This window comes from Pomacea canaliculata, linkage group LG10 (assembly GCF_003073045.1).
Source record: "Pomacea canaliculata isolate SZHN2017 linkage group LG10, ASM307304v1, whole genome shotgun sequence".
In the NCBI taxonomy this organism is placed as follows: Eukaryota; Metazoa; Mollusca; class Gastropoda; order Architaenioglossa; family Ampullariidae; genus Pomacea; species Pomacea canaliculata.
In genome coordinates, this window is record NC_037599.1 from 9,159,038 (window position 1) to 9,180,280 (window position 21,243).

Consider the following 21,243-nt stretch of genomic DNA (forward strand, 5'->3'; position numbering starts at 1 on the left):
CTGCAGTTTTGATCTTCGTTCTGACGCATCGAATTTTTGAAAGTTTTATGATGACATTCTTTTGTGTTTCTTACATTTGTTATATCCTTTTATTTTTTATACAATTAAGGATAGTGTGTATTTTGATTAACATTTTATTATTTGACGTTGTTGATTAGGAATAAAACATTTTCTAAAGAAAAATATCACTTGCTTTTTGTTCACTGATTTTTGGATACCCTTATGGATGAGCATATTGCAAACTCCATATTCCAACACAAAGATCTGTTACAGAACATTTCTGGTGTGCTTTAAAAGTAGTCTACCCTTTATACAGCTGCACAACTGATTGATGGAAGCATGATACTGAGTATGGTCAAGTGAACCATTGCCAGCAAGTGCGAAGCATTGCTGGTGGCATAAAACAACACAGTATAATAAAAGACTGACTTCAAATAGCGTTAAATTGTTAAGCTTATGTGATAAGAAAGTGTTATGCCACCTCTTGCTCCACAGTTTTGAGTTGCATTGTGCACTAAAAGCAAGATCCTGCTACAAGCACCCCAACACATTGGAGGGGGAGGGGGAGGAAATTGGTGTTTTACGCCGTGTCAGCAGCTAAGGCTATATCACGAGCCAGCCTGTAAACCAGATGTCAACTAACAGCGCTAACCGTTGTCAACACACTGTGCACATAAGTGATGTGTACTGTATTAGTGTGTGTTATCCATAAACTTCGGTGTCGGAGAATTACTGGTCAGTTATAGCCTTTTGGATAAAGATCAGGGTCGCTATTTTATAGCTGGTCCTAGGTAGCAAACCACTGGGGTTGAGGTTATGTTCAGGCAAGTTTTGAAGTTTAAAAAAGCGAAGGGCTGCTAAGATTACCAATCGAAGATACATTCTATAGACAACACTGTGTAAGAGTGTGTGAGGGCCAAGCGAGAACAGCAACTTAAAATATACCTTCATTATTTGGTGAAGTCGTAGTTCAGGAGCAATGTGTTAATAGTTTTACAACGTGTACAATCATAGTCTGCCTGGCACCGACTGTCCTCATGAGTCACCGCAATACAGGCCGCAGGTGTCGCGAGCCCCGATGTCTGGAATGGAATATCCATTGTCTTGAGATGGTCTGCGCATGTGCGTCTACAAAAAGTTCATTTCCGCTCTGTAAATCACATACACAATAAAGCAAGTTGTTGACACTAATTTATATGCGATAATAATAATAATGGTGTGAGCTCTCGTGCATTGCGAACACAAAAACACCGCACAGACAAAATTCCTCTGGCTCTGTGAAGTTAATGGAATTCTTCTGCAAGGTGACATCCATAGCTGTCGATGAAACAGATGTACAGTCATTGGCCTGGAGCAGAGTATATCAATAATCAAACACGTAGATCGAATCGTTACGAGAATATCCATGCAGATGATCACAAAGCAGAAAGTGCAGGATAACACGTGACTGATGGAATGTTTATCCCAGGGGCGACTTGTACAAATGACGAAACTGACCGCGTTAGCCAGAGGATTAACGACGACGAGAGAAATAAAGAAAGAGAATTAAATAAAAGGCCGAAGGCAAGTAAACAGTCAAACACACGGTTATCAGAAATGAGTGAATGCAGACCGTACAAGAGGCAGTCGCACTACAGGCTCAACAAATCCAAGAAGAAAACAAAAATGCGGAGAGCTGCCCGTCCTCTCCCCAAACTAATTGTCAGTTGACGGGACACAGTCTCTGTTTAGAGGTTTTGCTGGCAGTGAACAAGACTAGACAACGCTCATGTAGTCCTCCTACATTCACAAACATATTTGTAGCTGGTTGTTTAATTTGTCCATTCATCAAATCCCCACAAGTTTTTCAGACAAATTTTGTCATAAAATGTTGATCTCATACTTTTCTCAGAGAAGGTCTTTGAACCAAATGTCAACCCTGTTTGCTCTTGGCCCACACCTCCCCAACTCCATCATCCTACCCTGGGCGTTTGTCATGGACGATTGACGAGCGGACAAAGTGGAGGCAGGGCAAATCTCCGGGCCCCTTGTACTTGTAATCGTAAATTATTTCCCCAGTATATAATGTAAAGGAGAAGAAGAAAAAAATCCACTGACCAAGGCCGGGCCCCCTTGACAGCCGCTGGCCCGGGTACACCAGACCCCTGTCCCCCCCTCTCGTCAGGCCTGGAGGCAGGAGTCCACTCGAGCTTTCATCAATACAAACCTCTCACCTGCCTTAGGACAACCAATTTTGTTTGGTACATGAAGCCTGGAAGTTCACCTTGATACATAAGACATAGGTCCGTAGATACAAAGATGTAGGTCCATGGTCTGACTACTATGACCGAAAAAATGGGCTTTATAGCCAAACATGCCCAGGGTACGCCCACAGATGAGCCTTGAGATGTAAGTACATATATCCTTTCTGCGACTGCTGCAAGTCATTTGACTGACACACTTTTAAAGCTTTCGTAGTCAATACTAAGTAGTCTTCGGAATGTTTGGGTTTGTACTTTTAAATGTACTTATACAATCTCTAAGTTGCTCGTGCAATTTCTCTCTTCCAATCTCTCTTGCAATTTCTAATTCAATCATTTTACAGTACTAAAGACATAAAATCTCTGAAATGTTACTTATTTTCAATATCAAATTTCATGTTCTCCATACTCCTCAAGGGATGAATGAATAAAATTAATGTGTAATTTCTAATGTCCAGTTATATATTTTCTCGTCATTGACTTAAAATTCTTCTTGTTTAATACATTGAACAGACTGAGCAGATTGGTAGTATCTTCTATACAGTAGTCATTTTTCTTTGTAGCCCACCAAGGAGACAAGCCAATCCCCTTACATAGTCGCTGGTCCTACAGACAGTAAAGATTTCAGGTATCTGTCTTATCCAAAATAATGCAAATATTTCACCTTAAATATCATAGTGCAGTTGAGGATTTTCCTGTTTGCGCCCCGATTCCTCTTTGTGTCTTTTGTATAGCTTGTATTACTTGTCTGAATAGTTGTTTCTCCTTCCATCCATCGTATTCTGTCTCCTACTTAATTGAGAGCATGCTCCTTCGTGAACGTGATTATGCGCTATTTACACGTTTATTATTTATTATTAAAGATGCATTGGAGGACGATTAGTCAGTTCCAATGTGATGTAAAATGAAACTTAGAAATCAAAAATTTGTTAACTTTAAAACATGACTTGGTGCAGTTTTCTGGTAGAAGATAAAACTTGTTGACCTATGTCAGTACACTACGTATGACTGGTCTTCTCAAGAATTTCCTGCAGTACCCCTTTAATTCTCCATGTCAGTACATAAAAACTTTTAATTCACAATCCTCTTTAGTGAACCATCCAATGCGGTTTTTATGTCATCAGAATCTTGCAAGATAATATGTCCTTGTCCAAAGAGATGAACGCCATGTGTTTACTTTCCCTTGCACGATTATCCGACACGTGCGGCGGACGCTTTAATTAAAAGGGAGCGAAGATGTGCTGCTGACATTACTACAACCACGTTTTCAATCTGTTTTTAGACAGAACACTTCATAATGTTGTGGTCGGCGCTGGTGTTGATCCTATTGTCTGCGGGTAAGCAAAACAGCGGATGTAATTAATGATTCCTAATTTCTATAACAAGAGCCAAAATATAATAATTTATGTACCTTTGCTGCTGTAAAATACTTTGACTGGAGCCTTTGTTAAGCCAACCAAGCCAGTCTGCAAGGTGGTCATCAAAGAGGGCGGTCAGGTGATGTAACGGTTACCTCCTTTCACCAGAAACTTTGCGTGCGGTCCTTGATTTGTAGCGATTCAACATTTGTTGTGCATCCAGAGAACACTTTGTGAACACTTGTTTACACGATGTAATGCTTCAGTCCTGCTTAGACTTCTTTGCTTGGATGCCTTGATGAAACGATTGAACAAAAGATTATATTTAGATATGTACTGTTGTCATTAATTGGGGTGATTATAGGGTATGGTTGGTAATGATTTAGTCCGTGTAAAGCGCTATTAGCAAATCTTTGGAAAGGCGCTATATAAATCAGTAGTAGTAGCAGCAGCAGCTATGTAAAATTTTAATACATGTATTCACAATGAGATTTTACTTTCAACATCTGTTTGCAGTTAGTATTGACCGGTAAGCAGGTAATAACAGACATGGAGGTAGGAACTAGACATAGATGTCGAACTGTAGAACGCTTTCAACTCAAATAGGTTAGAGATGTAGGACCCTGGCTAACGCGCTAAATCCACGAATAACTATCCCCCTCTAAACATTAATTTAGAATATCTCTTTAGCGAACTGAAACTATTGCAAACTTTTACTATTTATTATAAATTTGAGTATATTTTTTATGATAGTAAATGATATATTTATTCTATTATATATATTTAGTATTTATCATTACACTTTTTGAAAGCTTCGCTTTCTTTACATTTTCTAGTCTATTCTGCACCGTGTGCAATTTCCCTCAGCAGATGGCAAAACTAAAAAAGAATTTCTATTTACTGATGACTAGCCAAGACCCTGAAAGTCAACCTACGAATGAAGACTGCCGAAAGCACTTATTTTTCTAAACCAGATCTTAACCTTAGACCTAACCTTAACCCTTGCAGTGTTCGTTGAGTCCAACAGAACTAGAATGTGACAATGCATAATCTCCGAATCAGATAGAGAAACGGGAACCAGTTTTAGTAATCTCTTTCATATTTTCTTACAGTTGAAATTAATAAAATAGTGAAGTCAGAAAAAATCCTTACCACAACATTTGTATAGTCTTCTTCTAAATCCTTGTTATTTTCTCACAGCAACCGCTAAATATCACGAGCCACATTGTGAACAAGGTCGCTCGGCCATCGTCCACCTCTTTGAATGGCGCTGGGATGACATCGCGGAGGAATGTGAACGGTTCTTGGGTCCATACGGGTTCTGCGGTGTGCAGGTGAAAACTAAGAAACTACAGTTATTTATTTGGAATTAGAGGAGAGAAATGAAAAACCACAATTTTTTTATTTGAAGGGCAGCATGTAGTTAAAATGTAAAGGCTTAAAGGGTGTGGGGGAGAGAACATAATTCATTCATTCTTTTCTTTCTTTCTAGACATCACCTCCAAACGAGAACGCTGTGGTTGGCGACCGCCCATGGTGGGAGCGCTACCAGTCGGTCAGCTACAAGCTGGTGACACGGAGTGGTGATGAGGCTGCTTTCAAGAACATGGTGGAGAAATGTAACAAGGCGCATGTCAAGTAAGTTGGTCTCCACAGTAGTTTGTTGTTAACTATTGATTGTCACTGTTTACAATACCACGTAAACAAAACAATTAGTCCTGCTCTGGAAGATCTGTCATCACGCCATCAGCTCGCAATAAAGACTTCACATCACGCTCCGCCGCAGATCGTGATCCCATGACCATAGAAACCGCAACTAATTCTACAATTTCCTCTAGGTTTGGTATCGGTTTATATCGTGTTTCACAAACAAAACTGACTACCTGGAGCAGCGCCTCCCATGTTTACTTTTATAGCTTTAAAGAAGACATGAACGTTCATACAAGTCTGTAAATAGTGTCTCAAGATTTACTGGCTGAATGTCACGATGGATGATTCTTCAAACACATTCACGGACAATTGCGCATTCTTTCTACAAAGAACACAACAATTGCCCTAGGCTTCCCAGATTATATGTTCATTACTGTTCCGAGCCAAGGACTTTACGAGACTACACATCACTATAGCCAGTCGCTGTCCGATGGTAGCACATAGCAAAAACAAGTTTCACGGCGAGATGGCCACGGCAGGAGACGAACTCGCTTGTCCAGAAAGCGCAGGTAGTAGTGTGATGTAGGAATTAACGCTCCCACTCGAACGGATCTCACTGTGTAAGCAGGTGTGTAGTTCGTTGGCCTCGCAGTTCAAACAATTGCTCTGAGTGAATTCTCTCACGGGGAAACATTTTAACTTGTGCGTTCATCATTCATTCCGTGCGTCGACATGTTACAGGAATTTCGTGTTTACAAAATAATTGATCATCAAAGAACATAACAAAAGAAAATTACTACTATTTCTCGTTTTGGCAAGGATAATTACCATCAGCTCAAATACCGCGACAAGGGCAGGCTTGTGATAGTCTATAAGGCTGTGAAGATATTGTAGAAGATGCCAGTTAGTAGTTCTCCGTAGAAAGGAGTATATAAGTCCGGAAACGTAATTTTTATAACAGTTTAAAATCGTCGAAAAACCGATCTTAAATCGGTGTTTCGATATATTGATGTAACTTAATCACATATGTATCCCTCACGTTGTACCCTTTCAGCATCTACCTCGCCATGATAAGGCCCTTGCTGCTGACACGGTGTTAAACAACAACCAGTAAAGCAGCCTTCTCCCCCGACTCTCTCTCTCTCTCTCACACATATACACAATCATAAACGTCAAAAGGATGTGTACACCGGATGTCAATGTCGGCATTTCAGAATATTCCCAGACACTGTCATCAATCACATGACCGGCGTGAGTGGAAGTGGCGTTGGAACGGCAGGGTCTTCATGGGATACTGGGGCTCTCAGCTATCCCGGGGTACCTTTCGGCAGTGGTGACTTCCACAGTAACTGTCCTTCCGGCGACGGCAGCATCCATAACTATGGCAACGCCGCTGAGGTGAGGACACTGATGGCGATCTTCCCTTAGTGCGAAACAAGGGACAGCATGGTTACTAATGAAAAAAAGGTGTATAAAAGTGAAAATAAAGAACCATAATATTTTTATTTGAAGGGTAGCAGTTAGTTCAATAAACTGTAAAGGCTTGAAGAGGGTGCGGGGCAGAGGACATGATCAAACATGAGGACCGCTTAGTGCGAAACAAGGGACAGCATGGGGACTTAGTAAAAAAAAAAAAAAAAATAGGTGTACACAAGCGTAAATGAAGAACCACAATTTTTTTTATTTTAAGTGCAACAGTTATTTAAATAAACTGTAAAGGCTTGAAGAGGGTGTGAGGCAGAGGACAGCATCAAAAACATTTCTTTCTAGACATCACCTCCCAACGAGAACGCTGTGATTAACAACCGCCATAAGACTCACAACAGATAAACGATGCGTAAAATATTAATACTGACTACTTGTCTATTTATCAACAATCTATAACTTGATCGGAAAAACATGGTTTTTACCATCTTAGTTTTATCGTTCATCAACAGGTGAGAAACTGCAGGTTGGCTAACCTGGCCGACCTTGACCAAGGCAAGGAGTACGTAAGGGGTAAGATTGCTGACTACATGAATCACCTGCTAGACATCGGGGTGGCTGGTTTCCGAGTGGACGCCGCCAAGCACATGTGGCCTGGTGATATGGCCAACATTTTTGGACGCTTAAAGGTTTGAAGTTTTCTTGTGTGTCTATCTTTAAATAAATGACTTTTTATCGCCTTAAACACGGCGCAATGTTTCGCTTCTATATCTTAGAACAAGTTGACAATATCAATCTGTGTATAATTTACATTTACCAAAAAAAAAAAAAAAAAAATGTGATCCTCTATTGACAACAGGGAGATCCGTTTATCGCACAAGAAGTCATCGACCAGGGCGGAGAGGCAATCAAAGCCGAAGAATACCTGGCCACAGGTCGTGTCACCAACTTCAAGTTTGGTCTGGAACTGGGGAAGGTGTTTCGCCGTCAGAATGCCATGAAATACCTGAGCAACTTTGGCGAAGGATGGGGCATGTGGGCTGGCAACGACGTCCTCAACTTTGTGGACAACCACGACAACCAGCGTGGTCATGGTGGAGCAGGCGGTGTACTCACTCACAAGGAGCCACGTCCCTACAAGGTCTGTGGATGTTGTCAGCTTTCGTTTTGTCTGTCTTGAAAGGAAAGGCAAAGTAAAATATCACGCTGGGTGTAATGACAGATACAAAAGCTTCTGAATAATGTCTGATATTTAAGCCTTTTCAAATTTTTGGGTTGGACTAATTTCTGGTTATATAAATATAAAGAATTTTTTTCAAACCGTAATTTTGAATGAAAGCGATTCATTATCACCAAGAATGAAACTTCAGCCAGTGTAGTTCAGTCAGCAGATGTATAGCATGCTCATTCTTCGATTGTCGCACACAAATCTTGCTTCCCCAAACTCTCTGCAATCAATCAATCTGTTGCACAGACAGACCCACACGAACAAAGCTATTAATAAATCCAATGTCGAGGTGATTACTACAAAGACAAGTACTTTGAAGAAGATGCTTGACATCTTACGGATTTCCAGAAGACTATATGACAGACAGAAATGATGTGATGGTACACAGACTGATGTAGGTAAACAACCGACATATAAGTTACTCTCTTTCCCAGCCTCACTGCCAACCTACCCGATGAGCAATGATGATCCAATAGGCATAAAGTATTTTTATCCGTATTCATTTAAACTGTTCCTCCATTACAAACTATCATCCAAACAAGTCTGAATACCAGCCTGTCAAAGGCGTCATTTAAAGGTAAGCATCAAAAGCAATGAGTAAGTCGCTCATCAGCTTTATCAAGAAAGGAATAGTAAGTACTACAGTCTCACTACAGTGATTCCATCGGAGATCCATTGAAGAGCACATTGATTGCCGGTCGATTTTCCACCTGGATAAAAACACCTTTCCCTAAAGTCTTAAGCGTTTCGTGCACGTATGTACAGGTTGTGTAGATTTTGTGTACATTGTGTATATTTTCAGATGGCCACGGCCTTCATGCTGGCTTACCCTACGGCTTCCCTCGCATCATGAGCAGCTTTTCCTTTTCCACCAGCGACCAGGGGCCGCCCAACAACGGCGGCAACATCGCCCACGTCAGCGTCAACAGCGACCTCTCGTGCGGCGGTGGGTGGGTGTGTGAACATAGGTGGCGCCAGATCTACAACATGGTGGCCTTCAGGTGAGTCCCTGTCACACCTGTTAACGACCTCACTGTCCTTGCACTTTCAATAATGTTGGCTACGAACAGCCGTGCAAAGAAATCATTGCATCTGCTGCTGTTATTATTATTATAGGAACATCGCTGGAACAGAACCTCTGAAGAACTGGTGGGCAGGATCCGACTATCAGATCGCTTTTGGCCGCGGTGCTAACGCCTTCATTGTTTTCAACCTGGAGGGCTTTGACCTCGATCAGACTCTGCAGACCGGACTCCCTCAGGGTCAATACTGTGACGTCATTTCCGGCAACTCAGAAGGGGGAAGCTGCACAGGAACTACCATCACGGTGGGTGGGGACGGCCGCGCTCACTTCCACATCAGCTCCAGCAGCGAGGACCCCATGGTGGCCATCCACATCGGTCAGTAATCAGAACAGTCAAGTTTAATACTACTAGGGGCACAGGGGATGTTGAACATCATGGACATCTGGAGAAAGTGACTGGCAAAGACAATTCTTTTTGATAATTGCCTGCTTTCAGTAATGTTCCTACAAAGAAAACATTTAAGTTAGTCGTCATCTAAACGACTGGGTACTTTTGCATCTAGCTATCGTTACTAACATATTTATTGATAAAGTTTTATTACTTATTTATTGAATGATTGGTTAGTAGTAAAATATTTTGCTTTTCAGAGCACATTCTGAGTTACATTTTTCTGTTGCAGGTGCCAAAGTGGGAAGTACTGCAAGGCGATATTAGTCATACAAACAAAACTTTTCAACAGCTTTTAAATAAATAATTTTAATAGAAACTTAGACTTAGCCTTGCTTGCTTATTTTACCTCGCCGCGTGTGTATCATCTGTCAGTCTGATTATTATTCTGTTCCATGCCAGCCAGCCATATAAAAAGATTCAATAATCTTCTATTTTAATTGAAAATATATACGACACAATGTCACACCTAGATCAGGATAGGTTTTCATGGAAAAAGCTGTTTGCATCTTAAATTTAGTCTTGTTTGTACCCAATTTGATTGTTGTCTTAGACGACTTAGAGGTTCTGACGCCACAAATTTTTGAAAGTTTTACGATGACATTCTGTTGTGTTTCTTACATTTGTTATATCATTTTATTTTTTATACAATTAAGGATAGTGTGTATTTTGATTAACATTTTATTATTTGACGTTGTTGATTAGGAATAAAACATTTTCTAAGGAAAAAAATATCTCCTGCTGTTTGTTCACTGATTTATTTGATACCCTTACTGGATGTGCATATTGCAAACTCAATATTCCATCACAAAGATCTGTTACAGAGCATTTCTGGTGTGCTTCGTAAGTAGTGTACCCTGCACAACTGATTGATGGAAGCATGGTACTGAGTATGGTGAAATGAAACTGCCAGCAAGCGCGAAAAAAATAGTGGGAAAAAAAATCCACACTATAATAAAAAAAGACTGACTTCAAATAGCGTCAGATTGTTAGCTTATGTGATAAGAAAGTGCAAATATAAAACTGGACTACTTTACATGAAAAAAAAAATCGCATTTTACGAAACACTAATGCATTGGATCACTCTGTCAGGATTACTGTTTGCTGTTCTCGATGATTAAGAAATGTGTAGCCATATTTTACAGAATGGAACAGTTTATACGCACACTACATTCAGCTCGGCTCACCTTTAGCCACCCCAACCTGCAAGAGAGGCGGGAAGGTCTTGGGACACTTTAGGGAAGTGAGGTGAACAGGCGGGAGACGAGATCGTGTCGCCCCCTCCCACTTCTGTCTTCCTCCCTCTGTTTCTCCCCCCTCCCGTGTAGCTGCGACAAGTCAAGGTACAGGGTCAGGGTTCAGTCTTCGCTTTGACCTGCGCGCGGACATTTTGTGCTGCACGTCCATCTTCAAGCGAAACACCGCAGATCTCTGAAGTAAGTCTTAATAAAGTTGAGTGAAAGATGCCATTAAATGACTGTACTTTATAACAGTGGATAGTCATGAATAATTTATGATCATATATAGCTATTGTAGTGCTTTTTGTGAAATGTTTAACTTCTTGTAGCCGGCAGATCTAATGCTCTCGCACAGCACTTCCGGTGTAGCAAGACAGGACTTCTTACCTAGACTCGAACTCCCAGCGAGGTATGCGTCTTGTTGTAAGGACAGAACCGAACTTTCATCCAGAATCAATGGTCTGTGCATACTACAAAATTAAATTTAACAGTTGAGAAACACATGAAATTTTTAGGTTCAAATTATTACAGCTTGTAAAGAGATGTGGATAGCGGACTATTTTCATTTGATATCACTGCGCGAGTGGGTGTTTGATCGTCTGCTGAAGAGTAACTACAAGTCAAATTTCAATAAAAATAACATGAAAAAAGCTAAACACATACAACTCACGCTCTGTTTTTGGTTTTGATTAAAAAATACTATGAAAATGTCTGCTAATCCATTCAGCAACACTAGAAGACCCAGTGTCTGCATACCTCGCTGGGAATTCGAGTCTAGGTCCTGTCTTGCTACACCGCTAGAAACATAACTCTCTTTTGTAGGACGCTGTCTTCTACATGTGCTGTAAATAGTTTAAACTGTTCAAACATACGCTTTTTTTGCTGTTAATAATCAAATTGTTTAATCGTATTTCTTGCCTACTAATTGTACGTATTTACCAAAATATTAGGAAAAGAGATGATGGAGAAGGGATTTTTAACAAAAGTGGTATGTCATTTAAATATAATGTGTTAGTAATAGACACCTTTTTAAATTTTACCTTTAGCTTTAACTAATATATCAGTTAATATAAATATATCTTATGCTTTACAGCTTTGATAAACCATATAACAAACAGGCAATATGTAGCATCCGTGATCAGTGTAATATTTGTATTAACAAATAATACACATTTTATGAAGCACAAAATAATTCAGTATTTTCTTGGGAATATTCATAGGATTTATGTATAAATTAATTCTGTCACTTGCTTTTCATAGTGTCAAAGTGAGCAGTCTGTGTGTGTCTATTAATTTAACTATGACCACTAAAATTGTTCTACTTTCATAAAGAACAGCTTTAAATTGATTATACTCTTAATTAACTTGGTGATTTGAGTCACTTAATGTAATTACTTTCCCTGAAGTCCCCACAATGGGTTTATTTAAGAGACTGGATCTGGTTTGTAGCTATATTTATCATGCAACCATTGATCACTCATCAGTAGAGTAGGGTTCAGCATAATGTCTTCAACATACCCAAACCACTGAATTAATTTATTTTACATTTGTATTGTAGTTTTTTTACATGTTGGAAACAGGTTCAGCACCTCTCGTGCATGGAGAATTTTAAAACGGCTGTTTTCTTCAGAGCTGGCTCAAAAATACAATTTCAGTGGAACCAAAGGGGGAAAAGTTTCCAGTCACTTCATCTGAGAAGTATTTTAATTGGTGTGTAGTTTTTGTTTGGGTTCAATTTCTTTGAGGTTATGTCAATCTGTACTTAAAAAGACAAAGTTTCTGAACAATTTAGGAAAAATAGTGAATCTAAGTATTATTTTCTCTACATTTACAAATTTATTATTGTATGCAATAGTATTAAAGTCTACCTTACAATTTCCTTTTGTGCACAGCCGCAGTCCTTAAAATGTTTGCCGTTACATTGGAAGCAGAAGTGAATGGCATTGGCCGTAAGTGGTTTGGGGATGCAAGAGACTTGGATTGAGGCACGATTCGAGGGGCGATGCCATCTAATGGTGAGTGGAATTACAATAAATAGTTTGTCAGGTTGAAATCATTAATGTGAGCATTGTTTTATTCTTTGCGGATTTATTCAGTAGGCCTGTTTACCTTACCTTTTGTACTAAGGATAAATTGGATACTTTCCGATAGCATCTAAAACGACGGTTGTATACGGGGGATTATGTGGGTTTACTATGTGGGGGCTGTCGCGGGAATTCCCACCAGCGTTCATTAAGGGCCCCTCTGCCAAATACCCGCAAGTGGCACATTAATGTGTTCATGTCTTTAAGATTATCTAATCTGCTCATTCATCAAATGCTGAAACATTTTTTTCTCCCTTACAACTTTCTGCAAAATATGTCAATTCCACGATTTCTCTTGCACCTTTTTTAAAAAAAATAAAGTGGAGGCAGGAGTCCACTCGAGCTTTCAGCGATACAAACCTGTCACATGCCTTAGGACAACCAATTTTGCGTGGTACATGAAGCCTGGAAGTTCACGTTGATATATAAGACATAGGTCCGTAGATACAAAGATGTAGGTCCGTGGTCTGACTACTATGACCGAAAAAATGGGCTTTATAACCAAACATGCACAGGGTACGCCCACAGATGAGCCTTGAGATTTCAGTACACATATCCTTTCTGCGACCGTTGCAAGTCATTTGACTGACACACTTTTAAAGCTTTCGTAGTCAATAGTCTTCGGAATGTTTGGCTTTGTACTTATACAATCTCTAAGATGACACACTTTTATATCTAATCACAAAATGAACACCGTAGCCGGTTCACCTTGCAATTTCTAATTCAATCATTTTATAGTACTAAAGACATAAAATCTCTGAAATGTCGCTTGTTTTCAATATCTAATTTCATGTTCTCCACACTCTTCAAGGGATGAATGAAAAAATAAATGTGTAATGTGTAATGTCAAATTATAGATTTTCTCGTTGTCACTTAATTCTTCTTGCTCCTATTCACCCCCGATGGAGCATAGGGCTAAACTAACTGTGATCTATTTACGTTTACTTAATCTTAAATTTATCTTTTTTTTCTTCTTTTTTGTAAAGCGGGTGACCCTAACTTTTGCTAGTGAACGGCTTTCAACAAACGTTACTTTTGAGTTTTCGAGCAGACGACGCGTGTAGACTAGAACATGATAAAAGTAAAATAAAGTTTATCAAGTCGTAAATGGTTAAAATACATGTTTCAAATATGACTTGGTGCAGTTTTCTAGTAGAAAATAAAACTTACTGACCTATGTCAGTACATTACGTATGACTGGTTTTGTAAAGTATTTCCTGCAGTGTTGTACTTTTTAAAAAATGTTCCATGCCAGTACATAAAAACCTTTTGTTCACAAATCACTTTAGTGAATCATCCAATGCGGTTTTTATGTAATCAGAATCTTGCAAGATAATATGTCCTTGTCCAGTGAGAGGACGCCATGTGTTTACTTTCCCTTGCACGATTAACCGACACGTGCGGCGGAAACTTTAATTAAAAGGGAGCGAAGATGTGCTGCTGACATTACTACAACCAGGCATTCAATCTGTTTTAGACACAACACTTCATAATGTTGTGGTCGGCGCTGGTGTTGATCCTGTTGTCCGCAGGTAAGCAAAACAGCGGATGTAATTATAATGATTCCTAGTTTCTGTAACAAGACCCAGATGATAATGTTGCCTGCTGTTCTTGTTGACTTAGTGGCTGGCTCTGCAATAAGTATAAACTTCCCTCCCTGTGCTAACAAATAGCAGTGAAAAGTATTACAAGATAGGTGTAGATGTGTAGTTATTTATAATGTTAATATTTACTGAGATTTTACTTTCTACATCTGCTTGCAGTTAGTCCTGGTAGGTAAGTAAGTAGGTAATAACATACATAGTAGGAACTATAGATATAGATGTAGGACTGTAGACTCGCTTTCTTTCGATATTATGAGCTTATTTACACTGATGGTGTTGGAGAGGTGAACCGGAGACTGTTGCATTCTCCATCACCATTTTCTTTCCCCGGTCTCTTTCTTTTTCTTTCTGTCTCATTGTTTCCCCATCCATCCTCTCTAGTTCCGTCAGCGTGCCGGGCTATCCCTTGTTTTCGTTGTGACAGACGAACATTGTTAGCCCACACAAAAGTTGTGCAGCTGGATTTGACTGCATCCTGTTTGTGCTACACTTAGCAAGTTTCTCACCCACACGTGGGCGACCACATTCACCTAAGTCACGATGTCACGTGACCTCTCCCCACCCCAAATGCCAACAAAGAGGAGAAAGAATATTACAAAATACGGATAGATAGCATGATGCACACCTCTGTTATTTAAACTAAATATACCGTATAGCCTACAAACTGTCCACTTTGACTGACTGTGCTGTTTCTGGCATTGCCCTCGGTACCTCTCCTCACTCATTCCCATCTATACACTCGCACATCTTCCGACACCAGGCTTCTGTGGGTCCTACTTAGACAAAGACATATGTACAGATGTCTGTTTCCTACCAAACCACATCAACTTTGAATGGATTACCCATCAACCTTCGTCACTCTGATTCTCTTACCACCTTTATGTCTAAACTTAAGACAACTTTTCTGAACGACAACTTCTCTGACCATGTCCTGACCCTGAGTGTGCATAACTTGTGTCTGTAACTTACTTGTGTGTGAGTGAGTGTTGTAGTAAGTGAGCGTGTCTGTTATATTCAAATGTATGGTTGGTAATGATTTAGTCCATGTAAAGCGCTATCTGTGGAAAGGCGCTGTATAAATCAGTAGTAGTAGTAGCAGCAGCTGTGTAAAATTTTAATATTCACTCTGAGATTTTACTTTCAACATATGTTTGCAGTTAGTCCTGACCGGTAAGTAGGTAATAACAGACATGGAGATAAGAACTAGATAGAGATGTATAATTTGCCTTCCTTTCACTGTACATCCTAACGCTGCACCTTGCAGTGAACGTGTTCTACATTTTAATCTACTGTAACTAGAGCACCTTATCATGTTTGAATTGCCCACTGGGACCAATAAAGTTGATCATTGTGAAGTATTTATGACTTGCTAAGCTTTTTGAAAGCTTCTTTACATTTTCTAGTCTATTCTGCGCTGTGTGCGATTTCCCTCCTTCTCTCTTGATCCTATTCGCCACCAGTGGAGCATAGGGCCGCAACGATTTCCCTCAGAAGACCGCAAAACTGAACAAGAATTACTATTCATAGATGACCGGCCAAGACACCGAAAGTCAACTTACGAATGAAGAAGGCCGAATGCACTTTTTTTTCTAACCAGATCTTAACTTTAGACCTAAACAGAACTAGAATGTGGCAATTCATACATCTCCGAATTAGCTGGAGAAAGGGCAACCAGTTTTAGTAATCTCTTTCAAATTTTCTTCCAGTTGAAATAAATAGAATAGTGAAGTCATAAAAAAGCTTTAACATAACATTTTTAAAGTCTGCTTCTTATTAAACCTTGTTATTTTCTCACAGCAAACGCTAAATATCACGAGCCACATTGTGAACAAGGCCGCTCGGCCATCGTCCACCTCTTTGAATGGCGCTGGGATGACATCGCGGAGGAGTGTGAGCGGTTCCTAGGTCCATACGGGTTCTGCGGTGTGCAGGTGAGAACTGAAGGGTTTTTTTTTTCATTTTGAGTGAGAGAGGAGAAAAGGAAAAAATTAATTAGTAAAACAGTGAAAGATGATTGGAGGAGACATACTCAGAAGGTTGTCTTTCTTATTTCTAGACATCACCTCCAAACGAGAACGCTGTGATCAGCAACCGCCCATGGTGGGAGCGCTACCAGCCGGTCAGCTACAAGCTGGTGACACGGAGTGGTGATGAGGCTGCTTTCAGGAGCATGGTGCAGAGATGTAACAGGGTGCATGTCAAGTAAGTTGGTCTCCACAGTAGCTTGTTGTTAACTATTTACTATAGCACGTAAACAAAACAATTAGTCCGGCTCTGCAAGATCTGTCATCACGCCATCAGCTCGCAATGAAGACTTACAACCCCACATCACGCTCCGCCGCAGATCGTGACCCATGACCCTAGAAACACCGCAACTAATTCTACTCTTTCATCTTGGTTTCGTACCGGTTTATTTCGTGTTTCGCAAACAAAACTGACCATCTGACCATAAGCGGCATCGTTTCCCGTGTTTACTTTTATTACGGAGCTCACTGTGCACTCAGGTGTGTAGTTCGTTGGCCTCGCAGTTAAAACAATTGCTCCGAGTGAATTTTCTCACGGATAAACTTTTAAACTTGTGCGTTCATCATTCATTCCATGTGTCGACATGTTACATTAATTTCGTGTTTACAACAAAATTAATCATCAAAGAACATAACAGAAGAAAATTCCTACTGCACCTCGTCTTGGCGAGGATAATTACTATCAGCTCAAATACCGCGACGAACGCAGGCTTGTGATACTGTAGTAGATGACAATGAGTAGTTCTCCGTAGAAAAGGGTATAAATGTTTGGAAAATTAATTTTTATAACAGTTTAAAATCGTAGAAAAATCTTTTGTTACGATATATTGAAGTAACTTGATCACGTGTATCGCCTAAGTTGTACCCTTTCAGCATCTACCTCGCCATGATAAGGCCTTGCTGCTGACACGGCGTTAAACAACAACCACCAAAGCAACTTTCTAGATCCACCTCCTCCAACTTTCTCTCTCTCTATATATATATCTTTCTCACACACACACACACACACACACACACAAACCATATACACACACATACAGTCATTAACGTCAAAAGGATGTGTACACCGGAAGTCAATGTCGGCATTTCAGAATATTCCCAGACGCCGTCATCAATCACATGACCGGAGCAAGCGGACATGGCTCTGGGACGGCGGGGTCTTCGTGGGACGGTGGCGCCCTCAGCTATCCCGGGGTACCTTTCGGCAGTGGTGACTTCCACAGTAACTGTCCTTCCGGCGACGGCAACATCCATAACTATGGCAACCCCAATGAGGTGAGGACACTGATGGCGATCTTCCCTTAGTGCGAAACAAGGGACAGCATGGTTACTAATGAAGAAAAAGGTGTATAAAAGTGAAAATAAAGAACCATAATATTTTTATTTAAAGGGTAGCAGTTAGTTCAATAAACTGTAAAGGCTTGAAGAGGGTGCGGGGCAGAGGACATGATCAAACATTAGAAAAAACATGGTTTTGCCATCTCAGTTTTATCGCTTTGGGGTCATCAGGTGAGAAACTGCAAGTTGGTGAACCTCGCTGACCTTGACCAAGGCAAGGAGTATGTAAGGGGTAAGATTGCCGACTACATGAATCACCTACTAGACATCGGGGTGGCTGGTTTCCGAGTGGATGCCGCCAAGCACATGTGGCCTGGTGATATGGCCAACATCTTTGGACGCTTAAAGGTTTGAAGTTTTCTTTACTAAACTATTTGCGAGTGAAATTGAAAGTAAGACTATTATTCAGAAAAAAACTGGATATATCAGAAAACCCAAAGTGCTGAAATTAAAGTCTGCTCGTAAATGACGAAGACTTCACCACCTTATCCGATTTATGAATCAAAACTAGAAACAGGTCTTTAGTTTCTAGCTGCTCGACTGTTACATGAGCAAGCCTCTGCTGCTGACATTTCTGAATGTCTCACCTAGTCTGTATTACTACATTGAAATAAATGACTTTTTTCGCCTTAACCACGGCACAATGTTTCACTTCTATATCTAAGAACAAGTTACATCAGTTGACAATGTTAATCTGTGCATAATTTAAATTTTTAAAAAATAAAATTTTATAACAGGGAGATCCGTTTATCGCACAAGAAGTCATCGATCAGGCGGAGAGGCAATCAAAGCCGAAGAATACCTGGCCACAGGTCGTGTCACCAACTTCAAGTTTGGTCTGGAACTGGGCAAGGTGTTCCGCCGTCAGAATGCCATGAAACACCTGAGCAACTGGGGCGAAGGATGGGGCATGTGGGCTGGCAACGACGTCCTCAACTTTGTGGACAACCACGACAACCAGCGTGGTCATGGTGGAGCAGGCGGTGTACTCACTCACAAAGAGCCACGTCCATACAAGGTCTGTGAAAAACGAAATATAGTTTTTTCGGTGAACCTAGTTACCTTTCGTATTATTGTTCGTTGTTGTGAGTAGTGCGTAGATACAGGTCGTATTGCAACATCTTCTCCACTCGATTGTGAACTCAACTTATCTTCCTGACCTGATGTTTTCTCATCAAATGAGCATGCTCTCTTTCCTACCTCACTGCCAACCAAGCCGATGAACGATGATGATCCATAAATTTTCTTCTATCCCTATTCATTTATACTGTTCAACCAGTGCAAATTATCATCCAAACAAGTCTGAATATCAGCCTGTCAGAGGCGTCATTTAAAGTGAAGCATCAAAAGCAATGAGCAAGTCACTCATCAGCTTTATCAAGCAAGGTATAAAAGTACTACAGTCTAAATACTGATTCCAGTGGACATCCATCATGGCAGTTGATTTTACACCTGGATAAAAACACCATTACCTAAAAATTTAAGCATTTAGTGTACGTATGTACATGTTGTGTAGATTTTGTGCACATTGTGTATATTTCCAGATGGCCACGGCCTTCATGTTGGCTCACCCCTACGGCTTCCCTCGCATCATGAGCAGCTTTTCCTTTTCCAATAGCGACCAGGGGCCGCCCAACAGCGGCGGCAACATCGCCCACGTCAGCGTCAACAGCGACCTCTCGTGCGGCGGTGGGTGGGTGTGTGAACATAGGTGGCGCCAGATCTACAACATGGTGGCCTTCAGGTGAGTTCCTGTCACACCTGTTAACGATCTCACTTTTCTTGGACTTTCAACAATGTTGGCGAACGGCCACGCAGAAAAATAGCCACACATCATTCAATTTGTTGTTGTCTTCATCATCATCCTCATCACCATCATCATTATTATTACTACAGGAACATCGCTGGAATACAACCTTTGAGGAACTGGTGGGCAGGATCCGACTATCAGATCGCTTTTGGCCGCGGTGCTAACGCCTTCATTGTTTTCAACCTGGAAGGCTTTGACCTCGATCAGACTCTGCAGACCGGCCTCCCTCAGGGTCAATACTGTGACGTCATTTCCGGCAACTTGGATGGCGGAAGATGCACAGGAACTACCATCACAGTGGGTGGGGACGGCCGCGCTCACTTTCACATCAGCTCCAGCAGCCAGGACCCCATGGTGGCCATCCACATCGGTCAGTAATCAGAACAGTCAAGTTAAATACGACTGGGGGCACTGGGCTGTTGAACATCATTGACATCTGGAGAAAAAACAATTCTTTTTGATGTTTGCCTGCTTTCTGTAATGTTCCTGAAAAGAAAACAGTTAAATTAGTCGTCATCTAAACGACTGGTAACTTTTGCATCTAACTATCGTTTCTAACATATTTACTGATAGAGTTTTATTAATTAGAGATTAGGTTGAATAATTGGTTAGTAGTAAAATCTTTTGGTTTTCAGAGGATATTCTGAGCTATATTTTTTTTGTTGCAGGTGCCAAAGTGGGAAGTGCTGCAAGGCGATTATAGTCATACAAACAAAATTTGTGAACAGCTTTTAAATAAATAATTTTAACAGAAACCAAACTTTGCCTTGCTTGTTTATTTTATCTCGCCACGTGTGTATCATCTGTCAGTCTGCTTATTATTCTATGTTCCTTGCCAGTCAGCCATCTAAAAAAAAAAAAATCAAGACAACAACCTCCTTTTTTAAATTGAAAATATATTTCACAAAATGTCACATCGAGGTCACGATTTGTTTTCAGGGGAAAAGCTGTCTGGATCTTATATGTAGTTTTGTTGGGACCTCATTTGATTGCTGTCTTACATGGTTGGGTGAAGTCCTTGACCAGTCGGTTGTTGTTTTTTTTTAAGATAAAGTAGGTTTTAGAGGCCGGCATGACTTGATAAGTACACATATCACATGTTAGTGCTGCCGGTAGTCTTACCTGTAGCAGAGATACTACACTTTACACAGAGCACATTCTTTTGTGGAAAGAAGATGGTTTTAAACTACTTGATTGCGTTGACCTCCTCGAAAGGTTCTCCGTTCCTTAGTAGATCTTGGGTAGGTAGGGGGAAGCGGTCAGCCGAGTGGTTAGAGGCTTGGGTCCGAACGGAGAACGCGATGAAGGTGTTCTTGCATGATGTTTTCCACAAAGATGTTTAACAGTACAAAGAGAGAGAAAGACCAATCTTGTCAAATACTAGAATAAACGCTTAGTTGGTTGATAAAGAACATTACATTGTTTATTATTGTTCAGCGTCTCAAGACATACATCGAAAAGAGCCCGATTCAAGAAAAATTGTGGAGACACCTAAACGTGCCAGTGAGAAGGCCTACAGTCAGTAAAGATTTCAAGTATCTAGTGTACCGAAAATAATGTCAACAATTTACCTTGAATGTATACTACAGTTAAGTACATTTCTGTTTGTTCCCTGATTCCTCTTTATGTCTTGTAGGTTTATTTTTATTGCTTGTCTGCATAGTTGTTTCCGTCCATGACTCATACTTCTCTTAATTATTGACAGCATGCTCCTTCGTAAACGGGATTATACACTAGAAAATCACACGTTTATTATTTATTATTAAAGATGC

The 21,243-nt window shown here is 40.4% G+C and overlaps 1 protein-coding gene and 1 pseudogene across 1 annotated transcript; both read left to right on the plus strand.

Moving 5' to 3' along the window:
* Nucleotides 1-3,512: 3,512 nt before the first annotated feature.
* LOC112574163 lies at nucleotides 3,513-9,324 on the plus strand (annotated as a pseudogene).
* Nucleotides 9,325-14,077: 4,753 nt separating this feature from the next.
* Nucleotides 14,078-20,231, plus strand: LOC112574162 (alpha-amylase-like). The gene is given in 10 exon segments (XM_025255044.1): nucleotides 14,078-14,227; nucleotides 16,097-16,230; nucleotides 16,356-16,501; nucleotides 17,415-17,598; nucleotides 17,833-18,009; nucleotides 18,399-18,429; nucleotides 18,432-18,679; nucleotides 19,206-19,405; nucleotides 19,558-19,841; nucleotides 20,140-20,231. Coding segments are annotated over 10 exon segments (1,479 nt in total). The 5' UTR covers nucleotides 14,078-14,187; the 3' UTR covers nucleotides 20,175-20,231.
* The last annotated feature ends 1,012 nt before the right edge of the window (nucleotides 20,232-21,243 follow it).